At 43.2% G+C, this 17,541-nt stretch overlaps 1 protein-coding gene and 1 long non-coding RNA gene across 4 annotated transcripts in view; one reads left to right on the top strand and one right to left on the bottom strand.

Moving 5' to 3' along the window:
• The window catches only part of TSPAN5 (tetraspanin 5), a 166,523-nt gene that overhangs the window by 136,574 nt on the left and 12,408 nt on the right, over positions 1–17,541 (top strand). For 2 of the 3 annotated variants that reach the window (XR_016018923.1, XM_019741139.3), the window contains exons 3-4: positions 12,507–12,653; positions 17,024–17,194. Coding sequence is in view for 2 of the 3 variants with exons in the window: in XM_019741139.3 (XP_019596698.1) it covers positions 12,507–12,653; positions 17,024–17,194 (318 nt within the window). In the remaining variant the exon portion in view is untranslated. Of the gene's footprint in view, positions 1–12,475; positions 12,654–17,023; positions 17,195–17,541 lie in introns of all 3 variants that reach the window. The other variant, XM_074323279.2, reaches the window with a different exon arrangement.
• On the bottom strand, positions 1,849–6,330 carry LOC141569563 (uncharacterized). Its single transcript, XR_012493289.2, has 2 exons — positions 2,549–6,330; positions 1,849–2,421 (listed from the first exon to the last, which is right to left on the bottom strand). It is a non-coding gene; the product is annotated as an uncharacterized LOC141569563 (long non-coding RNA).

Here is a 17,541-nt window from a genome sequence, read left to right as displayed (position 1 = left end):
ATACTGGGATGCTCTATTTTCATAAGCCTCCGAGATTATTCTGCAGTCAAGTTTAGTTATCACTGATCCAAGCCACTGATATGTTGAGCAGGCCAAGGACAGAGCCCAATAACATGTCACTAGAAATTTCCTTTGGGGTTGACATTTATTCACTTACGTGTGCCCTTGGGTGTCATCAGTCAAGCAATTTCTGATCCATCTACTTGTCATTACATCAGACTTTTTTCTGCATTTTGTCTTTGTAGTTAGACTATATCCTTTTTTTTTTTTTTTTTTTTTTTTTTTTTTTTTTTTTTATCTCTGACTAACCAGCCCAGGGACTTAGAAATCTGTTACTTAGTGAACCCCTCTGGGTTTTCTCATCCAGGTACTTAGAAACTCGTATCAGTAAAGCAAATACTAGGCATGGTTTATCATTCCTCCCTTCTAGAAACACTTTCCTCAGTTGGCTTCTAAGATATCACGTACTGTCGGTTTTCCTCCCTCGCAGACAGCGCCTTCTCACTCTGGTTTGCTAATTCCAGCTCACCTCTGTGACCTCTAAATTTTGGAGTGCCCCAGGTGAGGTCCTGGGACTTCGTCTCTATCTTAACTCATGCTCTAGGATAGCCCATCCAGGCTTGGGGCTTTAAATGCCATCTAACACTGATGACTTCCAAATTTCGATTTTTGCTCCTGACCTTGTCTAAACACCAGACTTGTATAGACCAGTGGCCTGCCTCTCCAGCATCTCCATTGAAATGCCCAGTGGGCTTCTGACACTTAGCAATCCAAAACAAAACTCCTAACTCCCCTTGCCCTTCCTTCCCAAAGCTGTGTTTCCCAATTGCAGTAAATAGCAACCATGTCTTTCCACTTGCTCTGGTGTTCTTGACACCCTTCTTTCTTTTCTCTCCTACCACATTCAGCCTATTGGCAAATACTGTCAGCTCTACCGTGAAACTGTTTGGAGAATCTAACTTCCACCGTTATACCCTGGTCTAAACTGCCACCACATCTTGCCTGCATTAGTGCAGAATGCTTTAATTTCCCCGCCTCTGCTCTTGAGCCCCACTACCACCCCACACCCATTGCCACGCAGCAACCAGAGTGATCCTTTTAAAATTTAAGACAGATTCTATCACTTCCCTGCTGCAAACCCTCCAATGAGTTTATTACCTAACTCAAAGCAGTAGATGGTGCCCCATTACTTCTGGGACCGTATTTTCCACACTGTGCCCTCTCCTGCAGCATGTTAGACCCAACTCATCTTGTTATTCCTCCAAAATCTCAAACATAAGTCACCACCCTGGGGCCTTTGCACTCTACTACCTGGCCTGCTCTCCCCCAGAGCTCCACATTATCACTTTCCTTCACTTTCTGATCTCTGCTCAAATATTACTTTTGTCCACAGGCCTTCCTGGCTTATTTAAAGCAGCCACTCTCACCCCACCCCAGCCCGTTTTCTCTCCTTCCCAGTGTTTCTCTCCTTGTGTTTTCATAGGACTTACCGCTTATGTGCTGACAAGTTTATCACACTCTTTCGCCACTAAAAAGTCAACTCCGTGAGAGCTGGGACTTGTTTACTGCTACACTCCAGTACCTAGAACATTAACTGGCACATAGTGGGTGTTCACAAAATATTGCTTATGAAAGAATGAATTAGCGAATGAATGATGAGAGCATTCCTTTGAACCCTCGCTATTTTGTGGCCTGTCTCATTCCGTTATAGAAGTCAGTGTTTGCCTCAGATCTCTAGTAAGCGCACTATATTAATAGAATAAGAGGAAGTAATATTACATGTGGTTTCTGATGTCTGATTCGATAGTAGTACAGTATTAGAAACAACAAATCCATTAATTCTGGATGTCAGGAAAGAAAATAGGCATTTATTTCCGGGATCAAAATGGGAATCTATATATGATGGTCTCATTTCGTGGAAAAATTAGGAGTACCTTTTCCATGTTGCCCAACAGTGATGCTTATCAGTCAGTTTTCAGGTGCGGGCAAGAGGCAGAGTGATGTATCACTAGCGGTCACAAGGGAGGTGCTGCCAGCAGAGTTGTTGAGGGCAAGGGGACACTCAGCTTTTCGGAGCAGGAAGGGTGCCCTTCACTGGTCTTCTCTGTGAGGTTGAGGTTCCCTTCCTCCTCTTGCCCCCCCTCCCCTGACACACACAGCAGGAGTCTATCGGGGAGGGTGTAACCCAGCCTGGCTTGTCTGGCCTGCACCGTCCTTGAGGAGACGACCAAGGAGACGACCGGCTTCTTTGCCCTTTTATGCTCAGGTCTAGCACTGTTTTTCCCACACCATGGATGCCCAGGTGTTTGTGACTAAAGGAATGCCGAACTTCATATGCTGTGGAAGACCACACAGGAAAAATAGCTCTTCACAAAAGGGTTTTGGTTTCACTTCTGTGATCTCTGCATCCCTAGGGTTAAACTTTTAGAGAAAGGTGAACTGCTAGTTCAGAGGTGGGGAAACTGAGGCCCAGAGAGGTTACACTGGAAGTCTGGCCCCCCCCCCCCAGGTTCCACTCCAGGCCCCCCTCATCCTCCCCTGCGCTCACCTGGCTGGGTTCTGTAGGGGGCGGGCTGGAAGGAAAGCGTTGGTGTGCAGTCCTTACCCCCCGTAGGGCAATGGGAATTAGAAGAGGTCTAGCCCCATGCTTCTTTTCTCCTTGGCTTTCCTGGGGACCAGAGTGATTCTTTTTCCTCTAGGCTTTTCTCTGGACCACTATCTGTAAACGTTCAGTCTCACCTCAGAACCTTCCAGTTGCTTCCTGTCACAATCATACAGTAGATTCATCTTGGAAAAACTTTCCCTATTTGCCCAGGAAGGAAAATGAGCGATAATGAGATTCAGTGATAATAGAAGCGGTCAAGTTTCCCTAGCCTGAAGGAGGCGGTAGGTGGAAGTGGTATGAACAGAAAAAAAACGCATGCCTTGGCTTTGAAACTACTTCAAGGAGACATATCTGAGATGCTGAAAATACTTCTTCGAAGATTTCATTTTATTGACTGAAATGGTGTAAGTTTGTCTACATCTCTCTTCCTCAATTATCCAAATAACCTCCCTCCTCAGTTCTCTGTTGTAGCTAAAAATCTGAAAACCAAACAGCTCTTGCTTAGTATCTGGAAAACTAGTGTATGATCTGATGTGCTGTAACCAGTGTGTTCAACAAACACATAATATATACTGAAAAATAAATTTTTCTCTTTTAGTATGTCTCTCTAAACTTTATTCAGAGAGTTTTCTCAGGAAATGCAAATTCGGGTGGGGTCAAAAATTCAGTGACATTGTTGTTTGCTCTCAGATACCACAGTCCTACTCTCTTTCCTGAGCCATAAGTCCAGGCCAGTTACTACACAGGGCTAGGTAATGACTAAAACTCCAAACCTTTGCATTTCAGTGTTCTCCCTTGTCCAGTTCTATCTGCCTTGGGCCCCTTAAGAGGGGAAGGGAGTGAGGCCTTTGCTCCTTGCTTCCTCCTGTCACCCCTCCCACACTCACCAGATGCTCCTCTGCCCACTTCCTGCCAGGGCAGAAGTGGGGGTAGGGCTTTGCCATCTGGGCCTGGCAGATGGTAAGGGGGGTGATGTCTTGGTCTTCTCGAAGCTTCCCTGCCGAGTCCTTCTGCTTCGTAGTTCCCTTGAACTTGGTGGGCATCGCTATTCTAGTGGTTCCTTTGGGCTTGGTGGGCATTGCTATTCTAGGTGGCTGCCTGCTATCCCTGCTCAGACCTGGCTGTTTTCCTCAGCCAGTGCGCTCTGAACTCTGCCTTCTCAGGTCTCTTCTCACCCCAAGCTGCCTCTCCTGTGCTGCCCTCATGTTTTCTCCTGCGCACATTCATGTTGAATGAGGCCAATCCTACCAGAACAGCCCTCACCTGGAGCCCTCTGCTCTCCTTAGAGTTCTAGGGCAGGCAGGTGTCGCACCTCAAGCCCACAAGCTCCTTTCTGGGCAGACTCAGGCCCTAATCACGGTGTCTCAGAGCTCCCCCAGGCGTCCCCTTGAAACTCCTCACTAGGTTTAGGGTAAAACGGAAGCTGCTTCCCTACCCAGGCAGTGGTAGCACACAGCACAGCACCCACTTTCTCCAGAGAAATCTCAATTCCCTCAGTCCTCCCTTTGACCGCTTTTTATCCACTTGATTTTACTGCGGTGTGCAAGGGAAAGACGTGCTCTCTGCCTGTGCCTGTGGTGACGTGTGTGTGGACGGGCAGGGCTTACCTTCTCCTCATTCTGCTTTTCAGGTAGTGATCAGTCAGAGGCAACAATATCATTCTAACATTACGTTATATATTTTTCTTAACATTTTAGAAACAGGTATATGACACGGTGTTGGAAATAATCCTCTTGCCCACTGCTGCTTGCTCTTTACAGACGACAGAGCATCGTGGTTAAAACCCTGCTCTGGGGTCAGGCAGCCTGGCCTCACCTCCCTGTTCTGCCTTTTTCTTACCTCGGTGACCTGGCAAGTGACTCTCTGTTTGGGTCTGTTTTCTGCCATGGAAAATACATAGCCCTACCTGCTAGGTTTATTGTGAGGGTGAAATAATCCAGGTTGCCCAGTGCCTGGCCTACTGTCAGTGTTCAGCAGTGTAGCCCTTATGTCTCCTTTGTTCCGACTCTCAGCGTTGCCTGCCTGGATCACCACCTAGACTACCAGCTGCTTCTGTAGCACCCCCCTGCAGCCCAAGGATGAGCTTTCTCAACACACAAATGACCTGGGCCTTCTTCTGCTCAAATGCTTTCAGATGCAAACCCAGTACCGACCTGCCAACCTCTTAGTCTCCTCTCATCACTAGTCAAATGCATACACAGACCCCCTTGGTGGGCCAGGTCCTGTCACTTTGTCTCTGCACTTTCTGCCATGACGTCTGCCCTTCCGCTTTGTACCCCCATCACACCCGCAGCTAATACCCCTGCCCAGCACTCTCTCTACTTACCTGTCTCTCTCTAGACCAGTTGCTGAGGGTGTCACCACACTTTCATTCTAAATACCTATGACTAACACAGTACCTACTAGGTCTCAGGTGATGCCCATGAAAGTATTTGCTCAATAACTAAGCAAGTTGTGTCTCTTTGAGGCCCCAGATATACACTAGGCAAGACTTTGCATTTTTCCATTTTAGTTTGGAGGGTCACCATGATCAGAGCCTCTGTTACATATTTCAGTTTCAACTTTTCAGTTTCAACTTAGACAGGACTCTTCCTGGGTGTGTCTCCTGTCTTTTGAAAATGCAAGTGAAAATATCTGGGGAGGGCTAGGAATGTGCTAGAGTTCTGAAAAGTGACACTTTTGCACGTGGCTGTGTTCCCATGTTTAGAGAAGCAGTTACTTGTGCCAGGGTGGGGGTGATGGAGGTTTCCCAGCCTCTGAGTGGTACCAGTGATGGGACTTGGCGCAGCTGGCCTCTCAGCAGCTGCTGATGGCAGGCTTTTCTGAAGACCTGTAGAGTGACTGCCCCTCCTCTTCTGTTCTTCCCCAAAGGCGGGTTGTGGCCAGTTTTTATCTGCAAGACAGGATTACTTTTAGTCTCACTGGTGACCTTTCTCAAGACAAAAAGGGAAACCATGTCCATTAAAGCGGCTGGTCTTCCTTTAACCTAGCGTCTCTTTGCCAGGCCCTTAGTTATGCTGCCCCTTTACATCTCATGGATTGCTCCTAGCGAGCACCCTTTTCTTTGAGTTCCAAGTCCTGTCTCTGGACTCTGCAGCAGTTCCATAGACAGATGGATGTTTGGGAGTTTGCATCAATAGCTTTGCCCTGTAATGTCCTTTGAAGATCTTTGATGAATTTTTAAGGTGCTGGTTTCCCTGTGGTCCCAGGTTGATCGTCCTGTGGACGTTGTTGAAAATCCCATCTCCAACTCCAGGGCGACTTCACTGAGTCACCCATTTTCTGTAAAATGTCCTATCTTGCCATCTTTTCTCAAGTAGGGAAATGCTTCTCTCCCTCTGGGAAAGCTGTTCCAGTTCCACCCCAGTGGGGTCTGGTTTAAGGAGGGCTGGATGAATCAGGACCTGGACTCATAAATCTCCGAGGAGTCCATCTGGCCTGGCTTTGGATGTGCACTCCATATGCCTGTCTCTGTTTCTCATCCAGCAGTTGGAAGGAATGTGCTTGCATATGCCAACGCAGAAGAGTCCCGGACCTTAGGGGCTTATTAATGCTATTTTTGTATTTTTTTTTCTGTGTGGGTTGAGAGAGAAGGAACTGAAGCTTGCCAGGTGGCACACAGAGGATGCTCTGTGCTGGTGGTGGAAAAAAAACACAGACACTCCTGAGGTTTATTAGTTTGAAGCCCTTCTGGAGCTTTGTTTGCCTTTTCGTTTTTGCACGTGTGTAGAAACCTCTTCCAAGAAGAAATAGTTATACTCCGAGCATGGTCCTTTATTGCAGCACCATAGGGGAGGAGGGAAGCTGCTTAAATTCTGGAGATAATCAAACGAATGAAGTGCTGATGAGCAGAGGGAGGTCCGAGGGAAGGTGGGCTGATGTTTCACATTCTTCTGAAACATACAATGTTCATCAAACCAGTGAATGAGATCTCATAGGGCATAAGTCAGCGGCTGGGAGTCACGTGGATCAGTGACTAGAAGGTCATTCAGGAGCAGTGAGTCTTTGGTGACCAGTGTGCCCAGGCAGCAGCGGTGTCCTTGCCCTTGGTTCAGGATGCCACCCTCATGGTGACACAGTGGCTGACTGCTTGCTGGGCTTGCCACTATTGACAGACTCCGTGCTGCATTTTTCTCCACTTCTGTGTACTCTTAGTTTCCACCCACTCATGGCTTCTGCCTTCTCTTGGCTTTCGCTTACTCCTGGGTTTTCCCTTCTGCCTTTATTCTGAGTGTCTTTTAGGTGACATCCAATTCCCCAAGAAAGAAGATCTGTTTGGCAAGTGAGTTACCCCCATTAGGCATGATCATTGGGTATTGCCAGGGTTTTTCATAGAAGGAGGTCAAGTGCCAGAGCAAAGAGAATCCTCTCCAGTGCAGTCGAGTCACATTCCCCTCCTAAGTGCTGGTATAGCAGTTGATGTCCTCCTCTTAGTTTAGTATAATAGTGATGATAATGACGATGGTGATAAATTTTGACTGAATTCTTACTATGTAGTGTTGGGATTTGGATTATGTAGTGTTTGGATTCTTAGCATAGTGTTTGGATTTACTTGGATTATTTCCTCTACCCTCATAATAACCTTATGGGGTACCATTTCACTGATGTGGAAACTGAGGCTTAGGCAGGTTTGGTAACTTGCCCAAGATCACATAGGTAGTTAGCAGTGGAAGTGGGATTTAGGACAAGGTGTCTGTATTATAATGCCTTGTCTGTGTCTCTGCCCCATATCTAGCCCTGTCCAGGCTACCCTCTTTCTGTGTTTCAGGGGGAAATTATAGGTAAGCCAGGTGGCTTGAGTACTGTACAGAATGGTTTGTGCAGGATGCAGTGTTCTCTGCCACATTCCAGAATAGGCTTGGTGTCTAGAATATCAGTGTGTCCCTTTTACCATGATAGACACACATTGACACATTTCATTGTTGGCTCTCTAAACTTGTTATAATGACATGGCCTTAGACATGTTCCATTGACATATCTTATTTCTCTTTAGACACATATTGGTCATTTTGCTGAGTTCTAAGAGGCACTGTCTAGTACCTAGCGGAAATGGAAATCTGTTTTTGCTGGAGGATCACTCTTAAAGTCTCCGAATTGATACGCCAAGAGCTAGTTGTCCAAAAGCCGATTTGTGGAATGGCTAATTTGCTGGCTATTGTTTCTTTCAACTTTTAAAATTGACTGGTGTTCATTTTGTCTCTATAGCAGCACTTTATGTTACGGTCAATTTGTTTTGCCTCTGCTGCAGCAACTGCTGTAGACTTAGATGACGGAGGGGCGTAAGAATATAGATACAGGAACATATAGTATGGATATGAAGAATTCTTATAAACGTTTATATTACTTTTCATTAATATAATCTTAATAATGTTATAATTATATGTATAAGAAATCCTCCTACATTCTTTAGTCTGTAGTATTTGAATATATTTTTCTGTAACCTGTGATCTTGGTCTCTGGCTGTCTCTCTCTTATTCTTTTCCTTTCAGCTGCTGCTGTTCAGAATTCCACTTTCATGTCAGCCAACACAAATAAATGGTGAAAGGAATACGTACATGTGGCTAATTGCTCTGCCTCTCATCCGTTTATCCTCCTTCCATTTAGATTCAGCTTCATAGGATATTATCCAACTTTCTCCACAAAGTCCAGTATACTTGACATGTTTCCCTCCGAGGGCTTTGCCTGCAGGATGCACGTGGAGACGGATAAGAACTTACTACCGGGATACAAACGCCAGGCTCTGTGTGTATACGTCTCACATAAGCAGCAGTTCTGGGCATAGAAGAGAGTAGCCAAATGACATTTTGCATTTATTTTTTCCAGTATGTTTAAGTTCTAATAAGTTGTCATTTAAACCCAAGGACTGAACATTCAAGTTTACATGGAGAATTGAAACTGAAATCATGTATTATTTGTCGGTGACATAGACAGAGCACCTAAAAGTTCCATCCAGAACTCATTTCATTCACGATGCTGAATTGATAGTCAACGTGCATGAAGGAAAACTGTTCACACTGGCTTAGTGGTTGTGTTCACTGGAACCATCAGCCAACCGAGTGAAGGGACGATCTTAAATCCAGCACTTCCCTTTACCCCTTGTCTGCTCCCTACCCCACCCCCAGCGCTGTTTTTCCTAGCATAAAGCATGATCTCCAGTTTTGGCCGTGCACGCACGCCTGTGTATGTTGCTCACAAACAACACTAAAGCATAGTTTCGTCAGAGCTGCTGTGGCGTTGTGTGGGACTCCCCAAATGCAAATGCAGACGTAAATAGAACCAGCTTGTTCAGTCAAGGAGGTATATTCTGAGGATCCTGGAGCAACTCACGGAGCTCACGGTCAGGCCAGGGATTATACTACTGTCAGGGCTTTCCCTGGCTACCTTAATTCTTTGTTTCTTCCTAAGTGCTGGCTTTCTATTTCTCACTGTAGACTGACTTTCCCCATGGAGTGAAAAACAGACTGCATGTGCTCCAGAATTTGACACTTTATAGCTTCAGCCACGAGAGAGAGATGCCTGTTCTAAATCCTGTTGTCTGAGGAAGGGAATTCAGGCTTCCATCTCTCATCAGGGCGGTGGGGTCATGTGAGAATTGGCAGCTCTGAGGGGCTTATGGAGTGGATCTTGGGGAGGAGGAATCCTTGCAAGAAGGGGGAAGTGCAGCTCCCTGAAGAAGAGGGTGGTGCCCACAGGTTCCCAGAAGACAAGGTGTCTGCTGTTGGTGTTCTTGTACATTTTCGAGGATTTACCACAAATCTGAACGCCTATTTTAAATCGCTTGGCAGACTTAACTGTAATCATAGATTTTTCTTTTTTCTTCCTGCTTCTTGTCAACTACAAGCTTTAATTGTAAGTATTCTTCAGCAGACATGTTCTAGCACTTCTTACTCATTTGTCATATTGAGCGTAACAAAATTACAAAGTCCAAGGAGAGACCCCATCTTTAAGACAACAGAAGGCTGAACTGTCAACTCCCCTTCATTTTTGTTATCCCAAATCTTTGTTGCCAGGATTCTGTTCAGCTCCTCCTTAATCTCTCTGTAGAGTCAGAAACAGTAAGACTGCCCTTCAGTGAATATTTGGGAACATTGCACAAGTGAAAGAGTAAAGTCTTTTTCTCACCTGCAGCTAGATAAGTGGTCCCAAGGGCCTTGGGTGTTGATGTCTACACTTTGTGTTTTAAGAGTTGAGTTAGATTTCAACTGATACCTACCTGGGTATATTCTGAGTCCATTAAAAATAAAGTTCTTGGTAGTTCCATGCTTTGCAGAAAATAATTTTCCACACACTTTCAGTATCTGTCTCCATCCTTGTCTTTTCCTGGAATGTAGGATTAAATGAGTAGAATCTACAGTCCAGCTAGGCCCTCAAATGATTGTTGTTTCCATGGAAACAGTGGATGGCCTCAAAATTAAACTGTCCCTGCCGGCTGGGGAGAGTAAGTATGAAAATGAGTTTGTCTGAGAAGCCAAATTCTCATCCTCCAGATGAAACCCAGAGAGGATAAATGATACAGGAGTTTACTGGCAGTTTGGATCATACTTTCTTGCCTTTGGGGGGTGAGGGGGTAGGCGGAGTAGCTTGGTGTTTCAGGCAAAGGTGTGTTTGTTGGGTTGCTTGCTTTGCCAGAGTTGCCCAAATAACTGTCCTTGTGATCCATGGAGCTATTTGTGTACAGCCATGGGTCACGGAAGAGTGTTTCGGAACAATCTGATCTTTGCTCAGACTTGAGTGTGAATAACAAATAAAAAGCCCATGAAAAATGGATGAAATCATAAAACGGTTTTAAAGTTGGAAGGAACCTAAAGGTCAGTAAGTCCCAATTTCCCATCCCGTCTGGGAACCCCTCCTAGAGTACTGCTGACAGAGGTTCACAGAGTCGGCACCCTGAGAAGAAGCCATGTTTCTCAGGTAGCTTCTCTGACCCATTGCTGGAGACCTGCTGGTATTAGGTCTCTTTGAGATGGAACTCAGATCTCTTCCATGTCTGCTGCCTCTTCTTTTTGGTGCCAAAGGAAATTGAGTCTAAACTTTTTACATTTTAAGAATGTTATCATATGTCCCCAAAGTTCTCTTTTCTCCTGACTGAGCAGGTCCTAAACATTAAGCCTTTAAGTATCAACACCTGTGTTTAAAGATATTCTGAGAAGAGAGATTGATTTCCTTCCAATACTAGACCCTCACCATTGTTGCTTAGATTTTGTCTGACTTCTCTGGCAATTTTTTTTCTCAGCATCATTTGTGTAGGTGGAGAATTGGTTACTATATTTCTGGGTTTTCCTTAACCTCTTGGCCCCCAAGTATTCATAGTTCAGAGCTTGAAAATCTAAGAAACATAAGGTTGGGTCAAACCATTGCTCTATGCAGTCTGGTGAAGGGTGTGGTTGCCTTTTGTGATGTCACCCCAGAAGTTCCTGAATACACCCTACATTCCTAAGTGCTTTCATACTCTCTCAACCTTTCATCTGTGATTTATTTAAACCCTTGGACCTTTTCATAAGGTTTAAGTAGCACATTTTAAAAGTCCTTAAGTCCTCATATAGATTCTATATTAATATCCTATTATTGTTCTTGAAGTGATGCTCCCTCCACCCCAAAGAAACAAAAACCTAACAAACAACATACCTTTGTCCAAATGTCCCTACTACCTTAAAATGGGCCAAAACTTAAAACTCCTAAAGTCAGGCATTGATTGGTGCTGACTGGGAAATGCTTGGAAGCACTTGGTAGGGGTAGAGTACTGAAGTATACATTCTATTCTGGTTCCAAAAATTAATAGCTCTGTGACCTTCAGCAAGTCTCCAAACCTCTCTGGGTTCTATTTTCCTCAAGTATACAATCAGAGGAATATTTTCTATTCTTCTAGGTTATTGGGAATGCTTTGAAAACAAATTATTAAACAAGACTTTACAGTAAACTATACCATGATACCCTGGGGGTATTTTGAAAGTTTAAAACAAATAAGAAAATAAATATTGATGATACTGAGTATTTAAGACTTACATGTATTCATGGTTTCGAAAAACCAGTAGCTGGCCTTATAGGAATGAATAGTAAATATGTACCTTGCATTTTAGAGGAAAAAAAATCTCATAATTTCTACATAGTTCTGGGTGGTATTTAATGTGGTATCACATTTAAGGGAGGAAGGATTTCAGTAAAGAAGTGGCATTGTTTGTGGAGAAATGAAATTACTCTGGGTTCCTTTGGTAGGAAAATGAAAGGGTTGAAAGCCAGGGAGTAACCTTTGATTTGTAAATCATTTAAATCCCACTTCTTACAAATAGGTGGTAGGCAAATATCTCTAATGTCTGTGTATTGGGCAGCCATCTACACAGAGCACCCAGTGGGCTTTGGGCATCTGAGCCTGACAGGGTCTCATGTGAAGCTCAAGGGAGGATTCTGAGGTACAATGTTTCCCTGAAAAACTTTTAGGGGCTTGTGGCTGGGCCTAGCTGCTATGTTAGCACTGAGATTCCCTATTTCCTGAGAATGCCAAGGGTTTGAAGCAGGCACTTGCCTGACATCTTCCTAGGTGTTTTTCTTACACACCTGTTTTTTACTGAAGACCACTGATATTTGGGGATGTAGAAAGCAAAGGTGACGTCCACAGTCTTCTCCATGCAGGGTCTGATGATGGTTTCTTGGGGTCATTTCTTTGCTTTATATAGTTTTACCAAAAATATTAACCTATCTACACTTGGAAAGAAACTGGATTTTTGTTTTCTTCTTCTTTTTTTTTTGTTTTGCAGTGTCTCTTGGGTATTAATCACACCTAATAATTAGATGACCACTGAAGTTTTTCTTTGGAAGGGAGGAAAAGACAATTGTAATAATTTTTGCATGTTGGAAAACTGACCGTGCATCTAGTGCTCTGTTGTGTGTTCTTTTCTTCCTCCAGGGAGTTCTCTCAAACATCTCTTCCATCACTGATCTCGGCGGCTTCGACCCAGTCTGGCTCTTCCTTGTGGTGGGAGGAGTGATGTTCATTTTGGGATTTGCAGGGTGCATTGGAGCTCTACGGGAAAACACTTTCCTTCTCAAGTTTGTAAGTATCACACTCTGCTCTCAGGTTGAAAGCCAAACTTAACCACATCAGAAGGACTCCCTGTCTTTAGGCAAAAATGATCTGTACCAAAAGCACTGGCAAACATATGGCCTGGGGAATGCTTTTCTTTTAGGAGAACTCTCTAGATAACCCCCACCCCCACCCATACCTCCTTAATAATATACATGCCACTCCCACCCCATGTTATTTATAGAGGTTTTGTACACATATATCATGACTTTGCATTCCAATCGCTATAGTACTTTTAGGACTAAGATATATATATGTGTGTGTGTATATATATATATATATATATATATATATATATATATATATATATATGATATACTGTATATATCATATATATTATATATAATATTATGTATATCTATATATCTATATATCATATATCTATATCTATATCTGTATCTATATCTATATATATTATACTGGGGGTGCCAAAAAATGTATACACATGACTTGTATTCATCTTTTGTTATTGGTATATATTGAATATTACAATTTTAATGCAGTTTTTTCCTTTCTTAAAATGTGTATACATTTTTTTTTGGCACCCTTTGTATATAGTTTTCTTCTCTTAAGTGATTTTTGCCTCCTCTTTTGAGCACACAGTCAGTAGAAAGTTGTTCAGGTGATGGGTTTCTGAGAAGCCAGGTATAAGCACAGTGATTGTGGCCTTTCCAGATGTATCTGTTAAGCAGCAGGTTTGGGTGAATATGGAGAAACAGTAAAAGGCAGTCTTCCTCTGTATGACCAGCATCGTTTTTATATCCCTTGCAGCGTGTTTGGTGTGATCACTGTTCGCATGAATATTTTTGGAGGAAGTGTTTTACCAGAGGGTAGATACGTATTAAAAGTAAAAGTAAAGAATGAAAAGTGAAAGCCTTTCCTTTGACAATTCCTTCCACAGGAGAGCAAAATGGCCTGTGTACATAGATGTGTCTGAAATAGATTTGCTAAGTGTGCCAACGAGCGTGCCTGTCAGTCTGGATTTTGGCATCCTGGTGGCGTCTGTATCACAGCCCTCTGTACAGCAGCACCCACTCCCCTTTCCAAAAACAGAAAAAGGATGTTAAGAAAACCCTACCTTCCTATGGTGAGGGCGGATGGTGAGATTTCTAGAGAACAGTACTAGTGAAATAGCCCCTGTTCCTAGAACGATTCTTAAGCTTTATTGACACAACATCATCGAGGGACTTTTCCTGTAAAATAAGAGCACAGACCAGAACTAGTCCCAGCAGCCATGCAGTATGCAATTCTCTTCCCCGTCCTTTCTGCCACATCATCTGGGGCCACTTTTCTTGAACATCCCTAAGAAGAGCAGACTCACTGTCCACCCATTGTCCACCCAGAGCAGCCCATTTTGAATTTAGGCAGCTCTGGCTCAGACAAGGTCCTGAAGGCTGTTTAACCTGAAAGTTCATATGACTCATGCTAATAGGGAAAACTGAGGGTTACTTGGTCCTGTGTACAATTTAATCAATAGTTGGATCTCTGTTCTGTATATATAGGTATCTGATGAGAGGAGCTAGTTTCTCAAGACTCCATTTGTCTTGCGTGTGTACACACACACACACACACACACACACACTTCATTCCTCACTTAGTCAAAGACCTGTGGAGCCCCCAGGAGAGTTTTGTCCCAGATAGCGAACTGCCACCCTGCCAGTCTTCTTGGCATGAGATACTTCTAAATGCTTGAGCTCATCTCATTCAGCGTCTCTATAGCCATTTTGGGCCTCAGCTCATACTTACTAGCTGCCACTATTTTATCAGTTTTACTTTCAGGGCCCAAAATGTGGGTTCCCCTTTAATATGATTTACTTGAATATAGTTTAGTTTATAAGTGTAGTCCCTTTAACATAATTTATTATTTTTGTAGTTGAAGATATCAGAGTTAACTGAACAGGCCAAGATATGTACATTTCTCTAAATCAGCACCTTATTTTATAAAGTCCCACGTTGGAAATGAAGAGAATTGTGTTTTCTTGGCTTTTTTACGTCTCAGAGAATATTTTAAATAGTCCCTCTCTCCGTTTAGTACAAACAGTAAAAACTGGCCTAGAATATTCTTTGAACAGGAGCTATGAAATAAGTACGAAGTAAATGTCAACATGACTCCAAACAGCTTCAATGATCTGATGTCATAAGGCAGGAGACTTGCCAAGGGAAAATCCAAGAGCTAACATACTGCAAAATAAAAATGGAGCTTCCTTGTTGACTGAGGTCCTAGGACGAAGTCTGTGAGTCTGTCTCCGCACCTTTGGAAATGGGGAAATGAGCTCACAGGGCCTGGCGCACGCAGGTTTCTGCCAAATCTTTGATAAGAATTTAACTTGGATTCAAATTTCGATATGCATATTGTATAACATTATGAGAAGATTTACCAGAGTAACTGGAAAATGAACTTGTGCAGTGTTTATAGAGGTGAGAACAAAAATCTTAATTAAGACCTTTGCATCACTTCTGTCTTGGTGTTTTGCATGTACAGGCATATGAGCTCGCTATGATTTTCTCATTTCTATAGTGTGATAACTGTTGTATTTCCATTTGTAGAGTAGTACCTAATAAAGGGAGGGGAGTTGTTTTGTGCTATAAGGTAGGCATTAAGTAAAACAGATATGATTTTTTTTTTCTGTCCTTTTTCTCGATTGAGGAAAGCTCACATTGAAATTATCGGTATCATTGATAGTTAACGACTCTATAGATTCTGTTGTTAGTGAGCTCATCAAGGACAGATGAGTTCTGTGGAACTCATCTCCTGAGCTCTGTGGAACCGGAGGGGCTGAGCCTGAAGGATCAAAAATTGGGACCTAAATGTTGGGGTCCTGTTCTTTGCCAGGCACTTATTTTTTCCTTCCACTCCACCCTTCATGCCCACCGTTCCAGAACGGCACTTGGCACCCTGGATAAATACTGTCAGATATACTGACATCTAATGTGAAATGGCCCCACCCCACTGCCCTCTCCTCCCTTCACCCCCAAATCCCATTTTAGTATATGTGCTGCTGAAGTGAGCACACCACCCCCAAATCCCATCAGACTGTAAACTCCTTGGAGACAGGGGTACAGTCCTACTTATCTTTGCTTCTACAAAGCCCACCAAGCCCAGGGCCTGATCTGTTATGGGTCATTCAGTAGATGTTTGCTGAATGAATAAACATTTTTTGTCCTTTTTTAATTTTAATGAGTGACTGTGTAGTTTCCTTTGTACCCCTCCCCCAAAACAGTTTCGTCATTGGCTGCTAGATGTCTGCTTGCTGACTATAGAAAGAGCAGACAGCTTTAGCCTGCTCTGCCTCCTCAACCACTTACTGTCCTGCAGCGTTAGGAGCGCTGCCAAGACAGGGTGGCCCCAGTGTCACCTTTTCTGCACTTGTCAGCAGAAGTTTGCTTGCAGTTTACCCTCTGGTATCTTCACAACCTCATTTCTCATAATTGGTTTGAGCAAAAGAAAAATTGAAAAGGGTAAGAATGTGGGGGTTGTAGGAAGTGGAAAGAATCGTAGGCGTGAATAGTATGTTGATATGACTAAGGTGAGGCTCTTCTGAGTCTTTTAGATGGATGGGAATTTTCTCCCAATATATGGGCAATTACCACATTACCCATGGTCTCTCACCTTCCTTTTAAAACTCCTGTTGTTTACATTAGTCAGAAGTCTCCCCGTGGCTGCATGTTGGTGTTATTTAAAATATTCTGAGACTGGGGCTTCACAAAGGAAGGCCCTCAACCCAGTGGTTTCATTTTGTTTTCATAATGGGAAATTATTTTCATGTCACAGTCACCCCCCACCACTTCCTCTTTGATCTCTTCATCTAAGATAAACACATCTGCCATTTTACCCTGTATAGCTGGTGTGAAGGGGAATTAAAGCAGTGTCTGAATCTGTAAAAGGAATATACCGCACACAGGATCAAGGCCACAGTTACAAATGACAGGTGATCTTAAAATATTGTAATAATTTATTTTTCAACATTACAGAAGCTTACTAGATGTAGGGACGGGTCCTTGTTCAGCATCTGGTGGCACATTAATCAGTAGAAATTCGTTAGGCCTTAATGTGAGTCTGATGAGACATTCCTATTGTTCATGTTTGCTTATGGGCTTTGTTGGGTAATTGCCAAATGGAACACCAGAGCCCCCAAAATGTGATTATGAAATGATTTGTAAAAACCCGTTCTTGTAGTGTAATATTTTATTAATGAATCTTAAGAAACGGAAGGTTATCTGCTTTGGCCATGTGTAACCAACCCAGTGTAATTACAAACCCTTTTTGAGGGAACCATTTAACTGTATGTGATCAAAAGCGCTCTCATAACTCTTCTCTGTGTGTGTGTCTTTTGTCTTAGTTTTCTGTGTTCTTGGGAATTATTTTCTTCCTGGAGCTCACTGCCGGAGTTCTGGCATTTGTTTTCAAAGACTGGATCAAAGACCAGCTGTATTTCTTCATAAACAACAACATCAGAGCGTACAGGGATGACATTGATTTGCAAAACCTCATAGACTTCACCCAGGAATATGTAAGTTTACATTTGGTTTATTGTCAAGTTGAAAGCCTTCTCAGAAGGATGACCCCAGAGAACATCCTCCTGGCTTCTGCATCTGCCAGCTGAAACCCACCTCTGACTTTTCCGCATGGTTTTTTATCTGTTTGTTGATTATTTTCTGACTCGCTCTATGACCTACATGATTTGTACCCTAAATGGAAGTGTCCTGTTTTCACTTATCTTAATTTCTCCTGAGAGGAACAAAGAAGAAAACTCTTGAGCAAGAAGTTTCTAATCATAGTTGCCCTTTCCGGTCGACATTTGAAGAATATTGTTTTGCTGTAGGTTTAACATTTTATTTGGTATTAAATATGGATTCT

This window comes from Rhinolophus sinicus, chromosome 1 (assembly GCF_057876585.1).
Source record: "Rhinolophus sinicus isolate RSI-liver-muscle chromosome 1, RSI-T2T, whole genome shotgun sequence".
NCBI classification, from domain to species: Eukaryota; Metazoa; Chordata; class Mammalia; order Chiroptera; family Rhinolophidae; genus Rhinolophus; species Rhinolophus sinicus.
This window is presented reverse-complemented; position numbering and strand designations above follow the sequence as displayed.